Source organism: Asterias rubens, chromosome 18, assembly GCF_902459465.1.
Source record: "Asterias rubens chromosome 18, eAstRub1.3, whole genome shotgun sequence".
NCBI classification, from domain to species: domain Eukaryota; kingdom Metazoa; phylum Echinodermata; class Asteroidea; order Forcipulatida; family Asteriidae; genus Asterias; species Asterias rubens.
The window spans coordinates 7,837,732-7,860,982 of record NC_047079.1 but is presented as its reverse complement, the minus strand read 5'-3'; the positions used below and the strand labels follow the sequence as shown (position 1 = coordinate 7,860,982).

Genomic DNA, 23,251 nt, shown 5'->3' with positions numbered 1-23,251 from the left:
TATTTATATCCCAAAATGTATTGTCCGGGTCACAATTTCATTCAACCGTTGTTAGTTACATGTTGTTTTTCTCGGAATGTCATTTGATGATTTGATCCTCACAAAGTGTGAATGTGTTGATGATGAAAGTGAAGTGTTTTTGTTTTTACACCCAAGAAGAGAGGTCGTAAGGATTCAGACTTGGCTATTTATTTCCCCAAATTTAATGTCCGGGCCATAATTTCATTCAACCTCCTGTACTTTTTTAGCGCTAATGTCATAAACAGGAAGACGTTGATATGAACGTATGCGCCAACAGGTCTTGGCGTGATTTCCACCTTATATTAGCGAAGTGTCAACTGCCGGTAGTCAGCACATCGCTCCTCGGCAATCTAGACAGGCTTAGTAGACTTTTCGTGGTATTCTATCAAGGAAAGTGTGGCGCGTCAGGTTTTTAAAATGCGTTTCCTTCGTGACATCAACTCGTGTTATATTTTTTTCTTCTTTTGGGCGGTGTTTTTCACTCAGCGTTTACAAAATAAAATTAATTTAGTTCAGCCAATGTCAGCCAAAAGCTCCGAAGGGGTGTCAAACAAACTTCATCAGCACCGAGAGTGGAAGTTTGGGGGGAGGGGTGTATTTTGTCAATTAAGCATGGGCCCATGATAAAAGTGCATACATTATGTTGTGACTACACCAGCGTATCCAGCAGGTGCGAGATGACAGGCAGGTCTTTGGGAGGGGCCTTTGTGGATGGGGGCTTTTTGTTATTATCCCCCGACAGTTCAAGATTATTTTATCTGAGGTTTTATACGTATATGCTAGTTTTCCCAAATGAGAGAATCATTTGTGTTAAGACGACAGTTTATTTTACTTTCGTGAATTGTTTGCTTTCCTATTGTTTAGCTGAATCAAATCCTCAAGTAAGGCTGAAATAAACAATACAAGTCAGAGGAAGCTTTCTGTTCCGTGTTTTCTTGAACAATGGTCTTCGGGGGTTGCTTGTCAGAAGAATTTATTGTGTTGTCTATGGTAATTTTTGTTGTGAAGTAATGTTTGTGAAAAAATGGGCTTGATCTGACGGAGGAAGTGTCATAATTTGATACTTGTGAAGAGTTAAGACAGATGAGCAAATAAATCCTTCAAGGACACCGTTTAATCATCCGGTACGAGACTAATTTGTTTTGGGTGAGATTAATTAACACATGATTCGTCTTATTCTTATTAACGCCAGCAATTACTTGGTTTTAAGAGACATTTTGTTCCGTCTGTTTCCTTCATGAGGACGGACGGCACACCTAAAGATGGATTGGTTGGGGGAGAGGCGAGTACCGGTTACTCTTTTCCAAAGGGTGCCTATAAAAACAAAATTAGAAGAGGGATAATGTAACTGTCTACGAGTTTAAATTTCCAGGTAAAGCTTGTTTTATAGTACGACAAGTTTGTTGTAAATGTGTAGTGTTTTGTAAACAGTTGACCTCCCATCACTGCGTTCTCTCTGTATTCTTGCCCTTAACTTTACAATTTGCATCAACTTTTTCTCCAAAGTAAATTCTCATGACTATTGTTAAGGGGTATAGGCCTGGCCATGCTCATAACGTTATCACAATACTCAAAGTTAACGAGTCTGTATCTTGAACGAGATGCCGCATAACTGTGAAGTTGTTTTTGTTCATTCTCTTAATAGTTTCATACTTGTTCTCTTCCATAGGATTGTTACTAATCAGCCAGCTACCATGGCAACAGTAGGAACTGAAGAGAAGAGTGTCCAACCCACAGGAGGTTGCACGAGCCCAGCCCCGCCCATCAGCGAAGGAGTCAACATCAAAATGGAGGTCCTGCCCATTGGAGAAACAGAGATAGAGAAGGAAAGCATGTCCACATGTCTTCAAGAAAGGTTATCGGAACAACTGGAGAAGGATGATATAGAAGATGAAGATGAAGATGATTATTTAAATCATGAATATGCAAATGGGGGTGAAGATGAGCGCTACTCACCTCTTAGTTCTCATATGGAATTTGGGATCATTGTGAGTTCAGAAGATTTTTCATTAAGGGATTTATTTTGTATATAATTTTTTTTTGTATAACAATATTTATTGAGAGTGCACCCGTCCAGCACAGAATGATCATTATTGTGGGCCCTCACAAAATATAAAATTACATCAAAGATAACATACACAAAGCTATTCTTCTTATTGAAAGGATAATTAAAGAAAATAAATACACATTTTAAAGTGACTGACTTTGTTTTCTTGGAGTTGGATGAAGTGCAAAAGAGGCAAGGGGAAACAAGAGGGGATCCAGGAAAAACTCTCAAACATGTAAAATGGCTCATACAAAAGTGACTTCTGTTTAGACTATTTTTTTGTCCTGTTTTGACCTCAAAAAAGGTTGCAGCCTTCGTCTGGACTTCAACTTTACTAACTGGACATAATGTGATATAAACCTTCCTGCCTCTAAAGTTAATTTGGATCAATATTGGCATACTTTCAATTTTTTTGACATGTTACCATGGTAACTGGAATCTCTGTATCTTTGTTTATCCCTCTTAGTCTGGTGACCTGATACACAGTGAGGATTACAAACCCTATCGTGACATTGAAGGGAACCAGATACTAGACGTTGATTGTGGCGCTAATAGGGCATTGCTCTATGTCAACAAACTGTGCCAAGGAAGCAAAGGGCAGAGTATATTCTTTGATGTAAGTTGAAGAAGGCTTTAGTTCTTAATTTGGTTTTATATCCTCCAGGAATTGTGGGGTTTAAATCATAAAGAAACAGGAACTCAGTCCGAAAAACTGATGTCTCTCTCAAAAATAAATAGCGGAAGCTTGATGTAGTATGACTTAATTATAGGAAACGCTCGTTATGTGAGTGACAATTCACTAGCTCGGGCATCGTCCCTTTGCAAATTGTGTGAGTCTCGAACCACTGGCTTGGGCCTCGAACCAGGCCTTTGCAAATTATATGAGTATGATCATTAAACCTCTGGCTTAGGCCTTGGACTACCCTTTCCAAATTATGCGAGAACCAAACTTGTGGCTAGACCCTCGACCACTGTTTCAAATTATTGAGTGGCAATAAACGTCTGAAATACATATTTCTTGCAATGTTCTATTATAGAGTCGTCTATTACATTGTCGACTGATGAAAAGGTAGTTTAATTTGTTCAAATCCATCTTTGTTTTTTTTTAACACTTACAGAACAGATGGCACACCCCTAATGAGTTTCAGTACATCAGTGGAAGAGAAACAGCCAAGGATTGGAAGAGGAGTATTCGCCATCGAGGCAAGAGTCTTAAGATCCTCATGTCTAGGGGACTCCTACAGGTACATCTTACCATTCTCAGCTCATGCACAGATAGGAGATAAGATGCTCCAGTTTATCATTCAAAGAACTTAAACCCCCCCCCCACAAAAAAAAAAAAAAAAAAAAAAAAAAATGAAAGTGTGAACCTACTACTGTCAGATTAACATGCCAGTGCTCTACAATCAGGACTCGGTTCATGGTTCAAACCAACAACTATTTACAAATGTACCCAGGCAGTTTCCTTTGTGGTTAATTTGCTTTATTTTATTGAGAGGGAGAAAGGAATAAGATGAGTTTAAGGAGCGGGGACTCTTCTTGTGGAAGAGGATGTTTAACTTTTGAAATCCTAGTTCTTGTAGTGCTTCTATCGTTCATTTTGTTCTTGTTGTTGCAGACACGGCCAAGATTATCCGACAAGAGGAATGGTTCCAACGGGTGCCTACAGAACTTCAATAACAATTCAGCAGAAAAGATTAAGACTCCTCGAAAACTAGGGTAGGTTCTAACCCCCTCCCCTCCCCAAAGAAAAAAAAGTATCAATTGTTTCCATTGGGGTAGATCTTGCCTCCATTGGGGTAGATCTTGTCTCCATCGGGGTAGATCTTGCCTCCATCTAGCCTTCATCACCAAACATGCTGCTATTGTAAAACTCAACATTGATGCCTAGTTTTATTTGAAGAGTTCTAGGTTGCCCTCCAACACACCCAATGCCTTACAGCCCACCTCAACGCCTTTAAGCCGAACCCATCGCCTGTTAAGCCCACCCCAACGTATTCAAGCAAATGATAGTTTTACTAATGATGTGTGTGTGGTTTTTCTCTTGTCTCTTTCATAGAATGGACACCGAGCCAAGCCAACTGAATCAAATCATCAACCATTTACACCAAACAAATGGTTCCCACCTCTTGGCAACCAGGGAAGGACCAAGGAAGAGAAATCTACCCTCTGAGTACAAGAATGGAAAACGCTCTCGCAGTGTATCACCAACAGAGGGCGACATTTATGATGAACAGCAGAGGTGTATCTTCCAGGCTGCTAACTCTCCAGAACCTCAAAACATTGGTACATTTTAGATTGTAACAAAAATCCTCATTTTCAAACTTTTTCTTGAGAACTTTGGATTTGCCAATTAAAAATTCTTTGCGTTTTTATTGTGATTTAGTTTTAATTGTTGGCTGGTCCAGTTGTTTGCTGGAATATTTCTTGTTATCTTTTAATGCTCTTTGATTGTTTTATCCTTTTGTTTGGTGCTGTTTTGATTTATACAGTGCCTCGAGATCCATTCATGGATGTGAGGCGCTTTATAAGCAAACTTTATTATTATTATTTTTGTCATAATTTATTATAAACAAATATTAACCTTCTCTCATAACAAAAAAGGAAACAAAAATGAATTGAGTTTTTTCTTTGATCTGCAGAGTATGCACGGAAATCTCTAAACCTAGGAACCAACAGCCCAGAGTCACCTTCCAACAGCACCAGTGGTCAAAGTTCACCCGTATCTTTCGTCCTTAATGATCCTCAGTCTTTCACATCTTATGAGAAACGCGACGAAGCAGCGTTGGGACATAAATCCAGGAAGCAGAATTCACCTCAACATTTTGATATGCAAGGCAACGGCGATAAAGACAGAGATGTGAGTTTCTTTCCAAGATTGATTGTTCTAGACTTTCAATTCTAGTTACCAAATATCTCTTCTCTTACACCTGTTGAGTTTTAATCATATCTAGTTCTTGTATAGCACATTACGGTACATCTCAATGCACTTTACATTGGTAAGGATAAAGTAACGAAAGGCCGCCAGGGTGTTGGTTCCTGGTAATTAGTCTGGCAGCAACTTGTGCCTCCTCACCGTGTATTCCTCTTAAGATGTTTTTATGAAATGGTTGATAACTGTTTTCTTTTCATACTTTTCTTCTCCAGGTTAATAGAAGTCCTCATATTATTCTACTTTCATCTCAAGTAAACAACCCACCATTCCAAAAAGGAGCATCAAGCTTAAGACCAAGGTAACTTCTTGAATCTGCCATCCACGTCTCACTCAAAACCTTTTGGGTTTAGGGGAGACGATTCACCCCTGTAATTTCCTACTCTGTAATTCTAGTTGCAATATTTGTGTGTATTTTATCAACTTCCTTAAAGTTGTTTTACTTTGATGTTTCTTGACCTTTATAACTTTTAATGTAAACTGCATTTATTTTTTCTGATTGTTTTTTCTTTCTTTTCAGATTTCATTGATCAACCTTTCAAAATTTATAATTTGTACTTCTGTGTAAAAGGACTTTGATGGTGTTTTTGTATAAAGTTCCTTAATACTATGCATTGTACTTTAATTTGGTCATTCATTGTCATAATATTAAATGAAAAACCAACTATTTAGCTTTGATCAATTCCTAATAAGTACTAATGTTAACATCACAGTGTTTAATGGCCAGTTAAATGTTGTGCCGTCCAAAACCTCTAGAGAAAAGTAACAATTTTTTTAGTTTCCCGACTGGAAATGTCTTAAAACTGTTCATTCCTGCTACTCATTTCTCATCAGCCTGGCATTCCAATCAATTTGACTGTTTCATCAATCCATTTTAAGTCTTCTCTTTCATTTCTTAAAACTTTACTCTTACAGATTTCATTCCCATCAGCCTGGCACTCGTATTAACGGCAATACCCTGATGTATGGACCCCAGCAGTTGCCCGGTCAGGGCGGGGACGTCAGCACTCGTCGGACTCAATCGTTACTCACGCCAACATCTAAGACGCCCTCTGCTGTTAAGATGATTGAGCTGACGAGACCTGATGCTGTACACAAAACACCAGGTAATGTTTCAAACTGTCTTACAAGTTATAATTGCTTCCAAAGCGTACTGCTACATCTTATACTTGTTGTTATCAGTTGTATATCTTTTGCCTTGTACCAGCTTAACATGAACCTGGTAATATTTGTTTGTGTGACTGTTTAGCCGTTTTTTCAGGCTGATGCTTACACAGCTACCATATCCCCATATGTCTTTGCCCTGCTTGTCTCCAGCCCCAAGTGAAAATACCCTGTAATGCCACAACACATTAATGCTGTATTTATACTTGCTTTGTCTCTTTTAATAGATTTGTACTATTGCTGGCGGTACAATACAATTGTCTAACTTTTTGTGTATTTAGCGCTTCTGTGATAGCTGTGTGTATGTTGATTGATTCATTGTTGTATTTGTTTGTTGTTGAATTGTAATACATTTTGTAAATAAACTCTGTATTTTTCATGATTTGGTTGTCCCAAACAAAATCAAGTCCCTTGTGTTTTATGAGTTGATAAAAGTAAACTCCATAATGATATTATTGTATGAAGTGAAATGTTGCTAAGATAAATATTTAGAACTTTGTATTGATGAATTATAGAAATATTTAACAGTTCCAGTGACTGACATTTTGATGTTAATTTCTTTATGTTAGGCCTAGTTATTGAAATAGAGTTGGCTATATTATTAAATAAGCGTTTTGACAGAAAAAAACCTAACCTCTTTACTACATTTTTGTAATGCAGCCTTTCCTAACGGTAGAAATAACAGTGCTCCAAACTCCAGTCAGACTGCAGGGGAGATCAGCCCCTCCATAAGAACCCCTACAAATGATACAGTGTTCCTGCCTAGTGACATGAGTCTATGGACAGTGGATGATGTGGCACAGTTCATTCAATCACTCAAGGGGTGTGAGGAATATGTCCAGGTTGGTGTTGATGATATTGTTAATAAGTCTTAGAGTGTGTGTAACATTCTCCCCGAAAATTGTAAGTAAAATAGTCGACTAATTTTGAAGTATGAAGGAGAAATATCTATCAATATCTAACAATGTTATTGGGTACCAAAGTGGACCTACAGGTACACAAGGTTTAGGCCCTTGAAGAATATGTTGACTATATGTTTCGTCTGATTTATCTTTGTTTGAATCTTAGATGTTCCGAGATCAAGCGATCGATGGTGAGATACTCCCTGTACTGACTGAAGATCATCTTCTACATAACATGTGCCTAAAGCTCGGCCCGGCTCTTAAGATTCGATTAAGGGTAGCAAGACGTCTTGGGTTTACACTGGACGGTCAATACTGCCAGCTCAAACCTCCTTATGAGGAAACACATTGATGACTCCCAAGGCCTGTACCACACCTGCCGCTGATTTCACCAACCTCTTCCTAGGATTAATCTTAGGACTTAGGAGTTAAGGTCTGTTTCCATAGACGTTAGGACGAGATACTCCTAACTTCGTGAAATCAGCTGTGGGCAACTTGTGAATGGCTTCTTGTATGAGATTGGCTGGAACTGGTCGGCCGTAAATTTCCTCGAGCGACGTGAACTTTAGGGTTAATTTTAAAAGTGCTATGTCTAAGCAATCATGCTTAGCGATAGCAGATTACCAGCCGAAGTGCAATGTAGAGTATATTGCTTGTGGCTAGTACCATCATTGAATTTTGATTAGAAGTTAACTTGTTAACCAATATTATTGTCAATGTGAAGATGTATGATATGTGGTCCTGCTTAGCACAAAGCAATCCTGCTAAGCAGTAACAGGTACATGTTACCAGTGTCATTCTTATTGATTGAAACTGATTATCTGCTCATTTTGTATTGCCCCGGCAGTAAAATTTGAAAAGTTATGAATCTGTTGCCTCCAGCTCTGTGAAATTGACTTCTTATAATGTAATTTTTTGAACTTCGAAAACTGATCAGATCACAGTGATATTAGTCAAGCTTTTGACCTTTATCTTAATGCTTCTATTCAACCCACTGTAAGGACAATTCATATTGGCTGCAGCTACATCTATGGCTGTTGCTATGGCTGTTGCTTAATACGTCCTATACATGACAATGACATTCAAACCGTGGCTTAGCCGCCAATTTGGATACAGCTTAACCAAACCAAGGCTAGAAGGAAAATGCTCTGCCACCTTGCATGATACAAGAATTTGAACTGTAGTTGTCAGTGTTGTGTGTAGGGTACCTGACCATAGCATTTAAGGTATATTACCTGATAATTCCACATTGACAATATTTGTATATTTTTTAAGAACTTTATTTATATAATTTAATAAAAGGAAGACAACAAAATTAACTTTCAAATTCATCAAAAATGTAACTGTTTTTGTTGTTGCCACAAATAAAACCCATAAAAAACGTGTTTTCAACTTTCTAGAGAATCGTTAGGGAATGTTGCTCTGAAATGTCATTTTGGACACAAGTTGTTTTGGATATAAACATTGTAAATTTTAAGATGAATGTATGATATTGTATAAAGCTTGTATTAATGACTAAATATTTAAGACCGACTGTTTATACCTATGTAAATTGATGTAAAATGGAGCGTGCAGAGCATGGTGCTACAAATTATTTGGTGCTAACCGTTGACAGTTTGGGTTCGAGGATGGGGGAGGGGGGGAGTACAGGGACACGCCCATTTATGCCTTGAAATGAGGCACCTTGTTTTGGGGCTACATTTAGATCTATTTTTATTGTTCAAGATTATTTTTTTGTAATGATTTTGTAATTCCAAGGATTTGTGTTAAGTTTTGATGTTGATGTTGTTTTTGATATTAAGTGCAATTTGCAAATTTGTTAAAGATTTTCAGGTATTACTCTGTTTTATTTATGACACAAACACTTTGCTATTAGTCGAGGTTAAGGTTTAAATTTATACACAAAACGAGTCAAAGCAGTAGATGTTCACTAGAGTAATATTTATGAAGGACAAAAGTTGGATTTATTTTACTCATCACGATCTACTTATTATTCCGTCAATGAAACAAGGTGATAATTATTTAGGATAAATCTTCTTTCTCACATTATTTCATGCAACAAAACTGATTTTCATTCAATAGAGATTTGACCTTGTCCAATCAACAATGTATTATGCAAAAATTATTATACAAATAATATCGTAACTTTACACTGGACCTGAGGCCAGTTATTTTAACAGTGGGTCAATGGACTCGGAGGGGTTCTATGGATTAACCCTCTTGATCATATCGTTCAGTCGATGCGGAGTGTTTTTATTGAAGTGTTTGTTTAAACACATTGACTTACTCTCGTATAAGTCATTACAAATCATTTACTTTCTCTCAATGTATTTAAGATTGATATGCAACATCTTTTATAAACTGAAGTTTTGTTCCTGTTTATTTATACAGACCAAATGTGCCTTACGGTATGGAACAAATGAAATATTACTTGCAGATTGCTTTTGGTAACTTTTTGATACACGTTTAGAAAGGGTTTTACACTGGGGCTGTATATTACAAACTACTCTAAAGGTTCAACTTGAATTAAGAAATTAAAAACAAAGAAAACAAATCTTTTGATGGTTAAGAGAGATTACTTGTTATATCGGATTACATTCTAGAGTAGTGATATCGGGCAAAAGGTGAATAATTACACCCCTTTAATTCTCTAAATGGTTTTGAAAAGAACACAACCTCCTGTCAGCTATTTTTAATTCTCTAATTGGTTTTGAAAAGAACACAACCTCCTGTCAGCTATTTTTAATTCTCTAATTGGTTTTGAAAAGAACACAACCTCCTGTCGGCTATTTTTAATGCCTTGATTTGCCTCCCTTGCCCATTTTGTTCTTGTTCCCTTTCATCATTGGCTTGACTCTTTTCATCCCGTCAAATTTCCGTTTCTGTTGCCCAGTGTTCGTCTTCTTCTTTTCTAACTTCTTCTTTTTCCTCTTAGGTTCTGTCGTCTCGTCTTCGCCATCGGACCAGAAATTAAAATCCTGAACAATGTCCTCTTTGTCTTCTCCCTCCTCCATGACCTTGATTTTACCTTTAACCTTTGACATTGGATTGACCTTGGCTGGCTTGACCTCCTCCTCCTCTTCATCCTCCAGGTCATCTCCATCATCTTCATCATAATCATCTTCGTCATCGTCATCATCATCTAGGCTATCGATGTCTTCCTCGTCATCGTTGCCCTTTCTCTGCCTCCTTCTCCCCTTCTTGCTCGCCGTGTACCTTTCTTTCTTCCTTTCGGCTCGGACAAGAATGTCATCCTCGGAGTCACTGTCTTCATCAAAGAGTTCACCAAACTCTCTCTTGTCTTCTTCCTTTCTCTCAAGATGCTTCTTTTTCAGTGTTGGGAGGTCGTCTTGCATCTAGTTGTAAGAAAGAAAACAGTCTTGATTAGCCTGGAGTAGTATCTTCTACCAAGTGTTGCACATTTGATATTCTTGGTACTCAAAGCCTCTTTATTTCCAATAAGAAACTAAAATGTAAGTGATAGTTGTGTCACATTTCCACCAATAACTTTTCTTGATCAATATTTTATGATGATGTTGTTTCTATCAAACTGATTGTTTTCATCCAGTACAGTTTGGCAAATTGAACATTGCTGAATAAGGTTACCAGTTAAAATACCATCTCGCATGTACAATAATTGACTGATATCTTGCTTGTATTTGCTTAGCATCATTCTCTGCTTAAGCAGCTCTATGAAATTGGACTCAGCCTTGGCATCTCTCATTTTCAATGTAAGTGTCCTTTGCACAATCAAACTTGGTTAAGTATAAACCAAATCTAAAACGAAGAATCTGTCGCCAGGCATTTCCAATTCCCAGCAACTAAAAACTAGGAAACAAAAAGCTACTATTCTGGGGAGTCTTACCCTTTCCTTGCCAGCCTCCTCATGTCTTAACTCTCTCTCTCTCAGCTTCTTGTAAGTTTCGTAATGTTTGCTCAGAGTTGTGCCTTGTGTCTTCAACTTGTTCTCCCAAGCTTTCTGTAAAGAAAAGAATGTACGTCTTGCTATCATCATCAATACCTTATCTTGGCTCGGAGAGTCTACATCATGTCTAGTAATGTACCTTTTCTTGATTCAAAGACATTAAAGAAGTCCTGACTTACCACTGCTGCATCATTGGTGATACCGAAGGTCACAGAGTCTCTCTGCTTGGTCACCTCTTTGCACGTCTCTTGTACTTTCTCAAGGAGACCTTTCATCACCTTGCAGTAATTGGCAACCTTGCACTTCTTTAGAAAAGACTTCAACTGAGGAAAACAAACAAAATAAAATTACAATAGATTGAAGTGTCAACCCTACAAGAAAACTGATTCACAGGGGCCTAAGTCCCATTCAAAGGACACAGTAATACTGGTTAAGTGTCTTGCTTTAGTGTCATGACCGGGACTTAATCCCACACTCTGCTGGTCAGAAATACCAGAGCTTAAGTCCAGTGCTCTTATCAGCTCAGCATCAACAAGCCTATACTGTACATCATAACCAGAAAGCCACCATCTTTGTCATAAACCCTGACTAGATATCTATAAAGAATACTGATTCACATCGCACCAAAATGGAACAGTTTGTTTTTTCCAGTCTCAGTTTTCGTCAAATTAATTTGGAGAAAAAACAGAATGTCTACACTTGGATTAACGTCAAAAAAGGATGAAGATGTTCTTTGTGTACCTGCAATATCGCTGGAAATGCCAGTTCAGGGAATCCAATAGAATAGCTATGGATGTTAAGCTGCTCCAACATTACATCATAGAGCTGATCAATCAACCCATCCTATGAAGAGAGACAATAAATAACAAGATTTGAAATTACATCATCGAAACACCAGCTCATCAAGATTAGTTACTATGGAAATGTTATCCTATGAGTTTTGTTTGTTTTGTAATGAACTGTTGCATAGCAACACAACATTCGTTTTCTTAAAACAGTGCAGCCATCATAGAAGTGAGGTTTTATTGCACTGTGAAGCAACTACATTGAAGTGTTTTGCTCTAGGACAGCAGTTTCACGACCTGGATTCGAACCCACACTCCAGTGAATTTGCCATCAGAACTTGAGTTCAGTGCCCTGGCCTACTCAACCACGTACCTCTCCACTGACAGAGCGACAATGTCAGACTTTTTAAAACTGTATGGACAATTCTATCAACACTTATTTGAGGAACTATGGATCAAAAGGAAATCAATAGTTTCAGAATTACTTGTAAAAAGAGAGACATCAACGTTTGATGTTGATTGGTTCTTACCTTGAACCCACGTTCGTTGAGCTGCGACTTGGACACCTTCAGCATCACAGCAAAGTTCATAGGTCGGAACGACACGCTTGTGTGCTTCTTGTTGAAGTCAGTCGTCTCAAAAATCTGAAAATATTTATTTTATCGATTTGTAAAACTTCTAGCCATCTGATTAGTGTTTTCTTTGCTAAATGTCTCAGTGTCATTCTAAGATTGTGTTTGTATTAGAAATATTTACTTTTGCAACTAAAATAATTGCTCATAAAAGTTTGCAGCAGAGAGATTCATGACAACTTTTACGAAAGCCAAGACATTTTTAAAAGCTAAGTGAGCATGATAAAGAAATCTACTCGGTTGCAAGATCCCCTGTTTTCTGAAGAAAAGTCTCCTGAACCCCCCAAAATCTACTCGGTTGCAAGATCCCCTGTTTTCTGAAGAAAAGTCTCCTGAACCCCCCAAAATCTACTCGGCGGTAGTAGAATATAAAGCAAGACAAGTTCTCAACAAGAACAGAATCTACCAAGCAAGTAGATACACACATGGTGTAAACGCAATCCGAATGAACGCTCATCAGATTGTTTTTAAATCTCACCTCGAGAAGGAACGGCAAGAGTGGAATAAACGTTCCTGTAGCTTCTGAGAGGAGATTGAGCGAGCGGATGACTTGGAAGCGTAAAGGGTAGTAGCGTGAAGCTGGAATCAACCTATAGTCACAGAAGGAAACAAAACATCCCAATAAATGAAAAATCTCAGAGAAATCGCTGCAAAATACATCAAATTTGAATTTTTATGAATTTTCCTCCTATTGGTCAGGTTTCCTGCAGTCAATAGCAACAATGAAAATTCAGATTCTCATCGAAACGTTGAGTCGTTAACCACCGGTTATTTTCAAAACCAACACTACTCAAAAGAGCTATTCACATGGTGTTAGTGCAAACCTCTCTGAGTTATACTTCCACCATGTAAAGTTTCAAATCCTACTAACCACTGTTTTTACAACGTCTAGAACACAAATTTGTCTTGTAGTTTTGAATCACAATAATCTGTTTTGTGCAATACATAATCACAAACCAATTGTATGAGAGAGATTGGCTGGTGCCAGCTCGGCGTTTATATCCTGTTGTGGGAGCGTTACTGAGTTCCCTTGTTGGGAAGATCATCTAGTCAGACTGGCAGCATATTGCGCCACAGCACCTTGTAAACCATAACACGGTGCTTTAAAGGAAAAGGTCTTATACTTCAAATTGTAGCTCTACGTACCTTGCAGGAAAAAATACTGTGTGCTTTGATATGCCCCTTAGGGATGTGATAAAGCGCCTCATATGAACCTAGTATTATTGTTATTATTAAGCAAAGAAACAAACCGTACTTGATAACTCCGATGGCTGTCTGAACCAGAGGATAGATGAGTGGCCGAAGGGTCTCGTCGGCGTGAAGCGTTCCCAATACACGGCACCATAGATTCAAACAATGGATGTACTGCCAGTTATAAACAGACTGGTAAGTATCCTGAGAACAAACAACAACAACAACAACAACAGTTATAATCAGCTTGATAACTCCGATGGCTGTCTGAACCAGAGGATAGATGAGTGGACGAAGGGTCTCGTCGGCGTGAAGCGTTCCCAATACACGGCACCATAGATTCAAACAATGGATGTACTGCCAGTTGTAAACAGACTGGTAAGTATCCTGAGAACAAACATTAACAACTAAATTAATTGACTGGTTAGTAGACTTAAAGTTGAGGCCTCAAACCTTCGACTGGGTCCTAAAATTGAGGTTGAGTATTGACCACAACAGGTCTATTAATGAACTGGTCAGTACACTTTAAATAGAGAGCTTAAGTCCCCTCAATACTCATTTTTCCATTGCTATTAGTGTACAATAAGATGTGTATTAAAGTTATATGTACACGCTACCTTCTTTTTCACTGTGATTGCGTTGCGGAGATGTATTGCAAGCTGTCTGATGTACACAAACCCATGCTGGTACGCCAACTGCGTGTTAAATGCAAACATCTCAGTCAAAGAACGCTGCATAAAGTTAATCAGAGGCAGTGTAGATGGTGACGTGAACTTTGAGTTGCGTACATATGCCAAGTACATTTGCTAAAACAAAAGAAGAAAAGAGAAGAACAAAATGTTGTGAGGTAAAACCAAAATGTCTTTCGGATGGGAATGTGATGTACAATTATTAAAAAGAAGGTTACAAAAAAATTGTTTGTTCTTTTCATTTTGCCGTTTGACAATTTTAAAGTCCAAATAGCCACCTATCTATTCCCCCCCCCCCTGCTCTGGACTAAGCAGGGATGTGATAGGCTGTTGAAAAAACCCTAAACTGTGAGCGCAAAGCATGAAATCTTGTAGGTGGGAAAGCTTGAGAGTGTGCAGCCTGCTTACATTCATTTATCTTTGGTTTTAAAAGCACTACTCTGCAAGCTGGGGTCTCCATTTGGTTTTGTGTTCATTTTCTTCAAAAAAAAAACCAGACTTCCAGTTAAAAACAGAGAAATCACATCCCAGAGTTTGGGTAAGGGATAAAACCCAGGGGTACTGAAACATGCGACCCAAACCTCAAGGGAATAGGGACCAACAGATTACACCTGTCTGGGGGACAATGTGAAAGTGTGCTGGGGGAACCATAACTGGGGGAACCATGGGTTAAAAAAAACCAGGCCTCCCTAGGGTTGTACTCTATGGGGACAAGAGATACAGTGTGAAAAGGGCTTTGGTCTACTTTTGTATTTATAAAAAAAATCCATTTCCTCGGTTTGAGCACTAGAGGTTACTCCAGTGTTACAGCAAGGTTGCTCTCATACTAGAGGTTACTCCAGTGTTACAGCAATGTTGCTCTCAATGGCTCTCCATGGCCAGAGGATAGGAATGATGCCATCCCACCTTATTTGCAGACGAGTGGGGAATCTGAACACACTGGCTATAATGACGAGCCTGAATGTGATTCTGCTGTTGATAATTCTCATGATGAGAAGCACTGAAAGCACCATTTTGCAGTACAAAGCAGTTTGCAAAGTTAAATGATTCAACGTCAGTCACTAGGCCCTAGGGTAACACGTAAGCAATTTTTAGCCAGACCTATTAATTCTGCACAACCTTGCAGTCACGGTGGTGTAATTTATTTAGCCCCTGAAACACACCAAAGGATCCAAAGAGCAGAAACTAAAATACCACATTTCCTCAAATATTGAATCTCTTCAAAGTTACTTTTGTTTTTACGCTCAAAGACACACCCAAGTATGTTTTTCTGGAAAATTAGGGCTGAAAAATATGCCTTTTGCTGCAACTGTGCATATGCCATAGCACACATACTATTGTTCATACAACCTACGACCCTGTACAGCTGCGCATGCTCATTTGCATAAATATTCACAAACATACCACCTACAGCCCTGTCTCACTGCGCATGCTCAATTGAATATTTAAACAGGTTCAATGTCCATAGTTCAAGTAGTTATGAATGTCAATGAGCCTTGATAATACAACAGCATGTTTTACATGCAGTGCCAGCCAGGTATGTACCCAACCATCTACCCTACCAGCCACCAACTGACAAAGGACCTGACCTGTAATTGTAAGCATTGCCGACTCGTGAAATTTACTACTATACTACTCGCACCTCAAATATTTACGACTTCGGCATATATTAGTTGCAAAATAAGCCAGTGTTGGCTGCAGAGATTTCAGATTAAGCGTCAAGTTGTTCAAAGCTTGCTCAACCCCGAGTATAAATAGTCTTCCACGTTCTGTTTCTAAGCTATACATTTGGTTTGAAGTTTCACCATGTGAATCCACTTTGCTGTGTAGGTTTTGTTCTTAGAGAAGTGTCTTGCTATTTATTCTATTAATGCAGGGAAGATTTTTGAATTCAGAATATTAGTTTCCTAGATCCTATGTTTTTATAAAATAATATAAAAAACTGATGACTCCTGACTGGCAACCAAACACACAGTCTCCACGAGGTGTCTTCTTTCCATCAATTTTGAGAATGGAATTGTTGGACATATGTTGGATAAACTCGTCTGGATGCAAATCGCTAAAGATGTGCTTAGCTCTTAGCTGATGACCCATTTCAGTTTGTAAGAGAGGAGAGAGGAGTAAATCCTCTTAAATACTTATTCTGCTTTTGGAATTGTTTGTGGTCTGTTTTGGTCTAACAGACGTTTGAATTGCTTCTGTATGTTATGTGTTTTTTTTCAAGTATTCTAACAGACGGTTGAATTGCTACCTACGGTTGAATTGCTTCTGTATTTTATGTTGGGGTTAATTTGTTTTAAAGTTGGTCCATTTGCAATCTTGTGGCAAAGTATGCTGTTCGAAATCTGAATGGCCAAAGGTTAATATTAGTTATCCCTCTTACATGGAGCAAAAAACAAAGACTGGCAACCACAAGTGGAATTTTCATCCCAAACTTGATTTGTCAATGCCACCAAATTGAAGGTGCAAGCCAAGCCTCAGCCATGATCCAGCGCTATACAAAATTGATACTTCCATCAATAGTTAGTCTTGTTCCCCTAGGGTAACACTACAACATATTAGAGTCGTAGTTGTCAAGTCCTTACAGCGTTGCAGTCATGGTGCTGTAATTTCCTTACCCCTCAAAACAAACAAAACGATTCTCCAGAGCAGAAACAAAAATACCACCATTCTTGACATTATAAATCTCTTCAAAGTTACTTTTGTTTTCACGCTCAAGGACACATGAAAAGATGTTTTTCAGGAAAATCATACCTAAAAAACAACCGTTTTTCTGCAACTGTGTATTGTGTCATACCTCACAGTACAATTTAACATGACCCGAAATAGTTAACCCCAAAACAACATAAACCCCGCCCTTTGCAGCATTACCCTAGCAACTACCCAAATTGGGACACGTCACACGTCACTGAAGTTTTTTGACATAACTAAAGGTCACTGAAGAAATACAAAAGCGAAATTCTTTTCTTTGTGACTAGGAATCAGAATATGTCGCACTACCTGTCATTCCCCATTACAAAGAAGAATTCATTCAATGGAGTTCCATACAATGTAGTGGATGGTGTTTTTAATAGTGGAAACTACAGGTGTGTTCATGTTCAGTAGGTGAATGGTCGTGGCTTTAAAGGGTGCAGGCCTGATACTTCACGGAGGTTACAAAGATGCTTTCTAGAAGCTTCTAGCTTACAAGTCACTTTGCTTGAGTTTGCGGTTGTAAAACACTGTCTCAATATACAGTAGAGAAATCCATGCCAAGGGGTGATTTGTAATACAGCTTTCTCGATACGTCATTTTTAATAGTAAGTCATACATTTTGTAGACTAATAGGCCTAATCTCTACCACGAAAGATTCTTGTACTATTTGATTTGTAAGGATATTGGACAAACTGATATCAAACTGCTTTTTGTGAACACTTTCTATGAAAGGACAGTAAAATGCTTTAATTCTGACTGATTAAGTGCAGCTAATAAAACACAGAATGTTCTCATCACCAGAAAAAAACCCAGTCTCTACTTTCTTTATTACAATGAAAGAAAACTAAGAAAAAGTCTGTATAAACTTCAACTGTATACTTTTCAAGACCATTTAATTTAAAGTCTTTACATAAAAAATAATATCAAAACAGTCCTGGGGCAGTAAATTACAGGAGGCCAACCAAGACAAAAGGCCTTTATAACAAACATTCCTTTCTGCCCTCCAATCTGGCTACATCCAGAAATAGCTTTGATGTTCCCTTATTTAAGCTACCCCAAACAAATCATTAACAAAAACTTAATTGGACAGAATATCGTCCAGGCACCTAGTTTTGTGTTTTTCACACTGAACCTTCCTTTCCCTACACCCTTACCTCTATTGCAGTCTTTGATACTTTGTTTATACCACACCCTCCTCCTTGGCTTACGCCTGGGCCCAAATTGTCCTCTTCCCAAGCCCCAAATCAGATGTTGAAGTAAAAGCATCTTAATTCAGATGTCGCAGGATCAAATCCCACTCTAGTCAATGTTTCTTTGTTCAACCCCAAATAAAATTTTAATTGAGTGCAAAGACTGGCCTACATTAGTGATGGCTTTGGCTCTTATAATTTTGGTTACGATATTGAATGTTGATTTTGCTGATATTTCTAAGCGGGAAAATCTGGAAATCAAATTAAAGCAGGAAGGGTATTAGGCATGCCTTTTAAAGGTTTTCCATTAATTAGTTTCTATGGCATCTCAACTTTTACCTAGGGAAATATAAATGTATTTGTTTTAATGCAAGTCACCAGACACACGAGGCCTGACGGCCACTTCAAGGTGTGGGCTACAAATCAACTATTTTTCCAGGGGCCAGTGCCACCTACTCATGGGCCTGAAACAGGGTTACCCCCTTCACAGTCCATACGGATGTAGTCTTGGGAATTATCCATCATTAGCCTGGCTGGTATAGAGCAGAAAGCACTACCTCCCCGCTATTATAGTCAAGCATAAGGACACAAGACTCAAGAACACAAGTGTCACGACCAGAAACAACCCACATCCCGATAATGTAACCACCAGAATTTGAATTCTTCTTACCTTAAGAATGTACTCCAGCCAGCTGTTTTTCTGCATACATCGATGAACGGAAAACAGAGATAGAAAAGACAAGACTCTCACTGCCTCTTCACCGGTACTCCACAGGGTTACCAGTTTCTAGAACCAAAATTGAAATCATGTGACACTATTTTCCTTGTGTGTTTTTTGCAATAACTGTATACTGTGTGCTTAGGAGTCTCCTAGAAACACCATCCAGGGATTAGACTTATGGGATATGAACCCATAACCGCTACATTATAAAATAGATGTTAACAACTAGACCACTAAGCATACAGACATTGTGATGGGACACAAGTTCAAATCATGTTACTCTACCGTTCTTTCTTCTCCTTTAACCGCAGTACATAAAATCCACTTCCCCTCCATAATCCGATGACCCTTACCTGTCAAACCCTTACCCCTCCCATCCCAACCACTTCTTTCCAACCCCTTTCTTTACCCCTCCCCTTCTCCAATTCATGACCCCTACAACAACCCACGACCCCTGCAATCCTAGCCCCACCCCCCCCCCCCCTTATGATCACTAACGTAGACATACTAATAGATGAAAATTTTCATCAGGGATAAAGAATATTAATTTTTGGTTATACCAAAGTAGACATACCTTAACAAGGTCTTTGGTAAGCCGAGGGAAGCAACAGAAGTACGGGATCATACGATGAATATGGCGCAGAACGACGCATACAATCGTTGTTTCAGATAACTGCTTCAGGAGCTGATGAAAAGAAGAGAGAAGTTATCGATGGTGTTAAGTCGTTTCTGTTTATAAAAAAAGCATTTTAGAATAAGTCTCTCATCTGAATACTCTTCTGGTTTTCTTATAAACAAATTCCTTCTTGTAATTCATACAATCATTCCATAGATAAAAAACAAACAAATTGTTAGCAAAATGTTAATATATATCACAAATTGTTATTACAAGTGCAAATGTTCACACTGTCCCTCTTACCTTCACAATGTCCGTAATGTAGATCTTCACGGTGGCTTGTACCTGATGCCACTTCTTGGATGTTGTGGGAAGATTTCTCCTAAGATGCGAGAGGGCGTAATTATAAGAATGTCAATAATTCAATTCATAAATTAAACAAAATTAATAATAATTTGAGGGGTTGAGGGGTCCAATTTGTAGCTGAGAAGAGGTATTGCGAAAGATGCAGGTATGTAACGGTGACTTTGGCAGCCAGCCCCATCGACACGTACATACAGCATTGGTTGCAACTCACAAAGTCAGCTTCAAAAATGACCTTTGTGATAGTCATGACCAAAACAAAGTTCAGGAAGTCAGCTTTGAACTTGTCTATACGTTGAGTGCAGTTATTCTTTCTAGAAGTCTTCTTTGCAATTTGAAAGTAGTAATTTAAAGCTTAAACTGTATGACTTAAGACATCTGTGGCACAAGGCACTGCTAGGGATGATCTATTCATTGAATGACGTCTATTCATACGTTACCATAGTACATTAGAAACATCTCAAGACTTAGCTTACTTTTTCACAGGTTTGTCCTCCATTTCCAAGACTTTCTGCAGAGTGGGATGGACATGCTTCAAGCATAGACTCACCATTGCATTGAATACTGAATAAAAAGTCAAAACAAATAAACTTTTGTATTTCAAACCAAGCAAGCTAAACAATAATAATAATAATATAACAATTATTAACATAATAATACTATTACATTATTTTTTATTTATATAATGAGTAGGGTAGATGGCCTTAGCATCGATCCAAACCTGACCTTCTTCGGGGGTCCTTTATTTTTAGGGCACAAATATTCAAAATCTGCTTCTTTTTCCTCTTATCTTTGCATTGCTAGTAAAGACTCATAATTTGGTTGAATTTGATTTGGGTGGTCAAATACTTTTTATGTTAATGTTATATGTTAATTTGCGTTAAACATTTCAATCTAGACTTTAAATCGTGTCTCACCTGCGCTGCCTTCTACTCTGTACTGACTGACTTCAGCATCTGATGATATCTGTTGAACAGCAGCACGGAATGCCTTCACAACCTCATGCAAACTGTTCAGTGAGAACACCTGTAAGATGAAAAAACTCCCTTGGTTTATTGTGATTATGTAAGGGAAAAATATCTGTTTCTTTGCATTGCTGGTAAAGTTTAATAGACTGTTTTATTTTATTTATTTTAAATCTTCGGACATAATTCTTTGTTGGCAGGGGCCGTCAAGGAAAGGCAAAAGTTTTAAAACCTGTCCTAAAAGCGATGTGCCCTCCCAGAACGTGAACGTGATTTGGGTTGTCAGGTTGGTGTAGTGGTATCTTTCCTCGCCTTCCACCTCTAGGACCTCGGTTTGAATCCCACCTGGCTGTACATAGATTGGGTTTTCAGTCCCCACCTGACACCTTGTTTTTTTCCCTGGAGTAAAACGGAAACTTCAGTCCTTGTCTTCTTTCCGTTTGGCTCATAAAAAAATTGAAAAATTCTTCAGAAACTGAGGACGAACAAACAATTTGGTGACTGACCTGAAGCTGTTTCCGCCATTTTTCCACCATGGCTAGAGAGACATCCTTGTCGGATTTTCTTGGAGCTTTGCTGCCGTCTCCTTCTGTGGTGTAATCTTCATCGTCACTATCTACAAAATCCTGAAAACAAAATAGAATCACGCAAAATGAGGTAAGGATAAAACCCAGAATAAGACTTTTATGAAATCTGCTCTGGAAACAGGAGAGGGATTTCAGCATTTTTCTGTAGGCATCAGAGAACGAGTTCTTACTGGTATCAACTGGGGAGTGACTGTAAAACTTTAACAAAAGTTCCTAAGAAAAGCAAGTTTTGGTCTTTGGATGAGACTCCACAAATCTTTCAACAACTTGAGACTTCAGTTCTAATTTCTTTCAAAACTCAAGATCTCTGGGACCTGCACTGTAATTCACACACACAGGATGAGTTTGTGGATTGATTTCATCCAGTAATTTTGAAATTTTGCAAAGCAACTTGCACTTGTCATTTTAAACATGAAATTCTGTGAACTGTTTGTTTAAAATTTGTTTCACTTTGCAAAGAGCCTGGGATAAGTCAACTATTAAACAATGAAGCTCCACAAAACAAATGGCTGACGATTGATTGATATTTGTTTAGGCACCCTGAAAGCTGAAATTGATTAGCACTTGTTATTTTTAATAGCACTCTGAACATTTTTGGTAGTGTTGAGCGTCATCACTGACTGGGATCTGAGTACTGACCTCGAGTTCCTCAGGAAGTTCATGTACAGGTCCTTCCTCATCGCTCGTGTAATCCGAGTCTTCAAACTGGAGAAGCTCTTGGTCATTCTCCTCCAAGAACTTGTAAAACTCTGGGTCAGTTTCCTTCAACTTCTCGATACTCTGCTTGTGTTGACTCATTTTTCTGCAAGAGGAAATCGTGAATGTTTTTTATCTAAAACTCACTCAGTAAATTCAGCATCTTTAATTGTCTCTCTATAAAAGTCTCAACCATCTCCACTCGGAGACATCTTCCTTACTGTTGCCACTGAGAGTTAAACTGACTGATCCTCCTCCTAGTCCTAGTCTACTCTTCTTCAAGATAAAGCAACCTACCCTGGGACTGTAAACCCTTCTTCTGCTGTTCCCTCTTCATCATCACCACTTCCTTCATCCTCCTCTTCTTCTTCCTCTTCTCCTTCAAGCTCTTCTTCTCCTTCTTCTACCACGTCTTCTTCTTCTTCATCTTCACTTCCTTCCTCATCATCTCCAAAGCTTTCCTCAGCATCTTCATCATCTTCTGCAATCTCAAGGTCCGAGACATCATCGCTGTCGGAATCAGAAGCTGCCATCAGCTCCTCGGCTGTCATATCAGCAATCTTCTTCCTGGTTATGCTGGTGTCAAATATAGCAAAAAGGCAGTCAATCATAATTCCGGTACCCCACCCCCATAATAGAAAAGCTACAAAATAATCCGTTTTATGTCCGCTGTTCTTAATTTTATTTTTTATTTTTAGTAAACTTTATTTTATTTTGTGTACAATTTTAACGCCAATCCACGCCAGTTGACTTGTACCATAATTAAGCTTGCACAGTCAGCTTGTTTGTAAACAATATTTTAAAATATATATTATTAAAAAACAATCAAAAATCTTTACAACTGTCGGAAATACACGTCTTTTAGGTAGCTGTACCTGGTTAAGAACTTGACATCCCCAAACTATTTTTTTTCTATTCATGATTATCAGCACTAATAACGACATTTCGGGAATTACAATATGGTCAATGGTGCATGAGGGTAAATAGACACACTTAAACCTACCTTGATTTGTTTTTCGATGGCATTTTTACTCTTGTTTGACGACGATGTATTTACTTGAAGATGAAAAAAAATATGCACCGCACACGTGTTGTTTCGATGGTCACCTGTTCAGATCTTCTTGACACATG

At 38.4% G+C, this 23,251-nt stretch overlaps 2 protein-coding genes across 4 annotated transcripts in view; one reads left to right on the top strand and one right to left on the bottom strand.

Annotated features, from left to right (window-relative positions):
• Nucleotides 1–9,561, top strand: part of LOC117302331 — a 33,431-nt gene extending 23,870 nt beyond the window's left edge. For all 3 annotated transcript variants that reach the window (XM_033786231.1, XM_033786233.1, XM_033786232.1), the window contains exons 2-11: nt 1,691–2,009; nt 2,535–2,684; nt 3,187–3,312; nt 3,687–3,787; nt 4,128–4,354; nt 4,711–4,928; nt 5,216–5,301; nt 5,916–6,106; nt 6,825–7,006; nt 7,233–9,561. In XM_033786231.1, coding sequence (XP_033642122.1) covers nt 1,691–2,009; nt 2,535–2,684; nt 3,187–3,312; nt 3,687–3,787; nt 4,128–4,354; nt 4,711–4,928; nt 5,216–5,301; nt 5,916–6,106; nt 6,825–7,006; nt 7,233–7,418 — 1,786 coding nt within the window. In that variant the 3' untranslated portion in view covers nt 7,419–9,561. The remainder of the gene's footprint in view (nt 1–1,690; nt 2,010–2,534; nt 2,685–3,186; nt 3,313–3,686; nt 3,788–4,127; nt 4,355–4,710; nt 4,929–5,215; nt 5,302–5,915; nt 6,107–6,824; nt 7,007–7,232) is intronic.
• Nucleotides 9,562–9,677: 116 nt separating this feature from the next.
• On the bottom strand, nt 9,678–23,229 carry LOC117302335 (nucleolar complex protein 2 homolog). The gene is made up of 17 exons (XM_033786237.1): nt 23,124–23,229; nt 22,418–22,696; nt 22,064–22,226; nt 21,344–21,463; nt 20,790–20,898; nt 20,349–20,436; nt 19,813–19,891; nt 19,468–19,578; nt 18,843–18,959; nt 14,217–14,405; nt 13,664–13,803; nt 12,887–12,998; nt 12,307–12,420; nt 11,733–11,834; nt 11,171–11,314; nt 10,932–11,045; nt 9,678–10,422 (listed from the first exon to the last, which is right to left on the bottom strand). Exons 1-17 carry the CDS (start codon nt 23,144–23,146, stop codon nt 9,859–9,861), a joined length of 2,568 nt encoding a protein of 855 aa, XP_033642128.1. The 5' UTR covers nt 23,147–23,229; the 3' UTR covers nt 9,678–9,858.
• Nucleotides 23,230–23,251: the final 22 nt, after the last annotated feature.

Excerpts from the sequence above, each read along its gene's own strand:
- LOC117302335 (XM_033786237.1), bottom strand. The coding sequence starts at position 23,146 with ATGCCATCGAAAAACAAATCAAG. Across the intron at positions 18,960-19,467 it reads TTACCAAAGACCTTGTTAAG|AAACTGGTAACCCTGTGGAG; the intron begins GTATGTCTACTT and ends TTTTGGTTCTAG. Across the intron at positions 11,315-11,732 it reads CATTTCCAGCGATATTGCAG|TTGAAGTCTTTTCTAAAGAA; the intron begins GTACACAAAGAA and ends TGTTTTCCTCAG.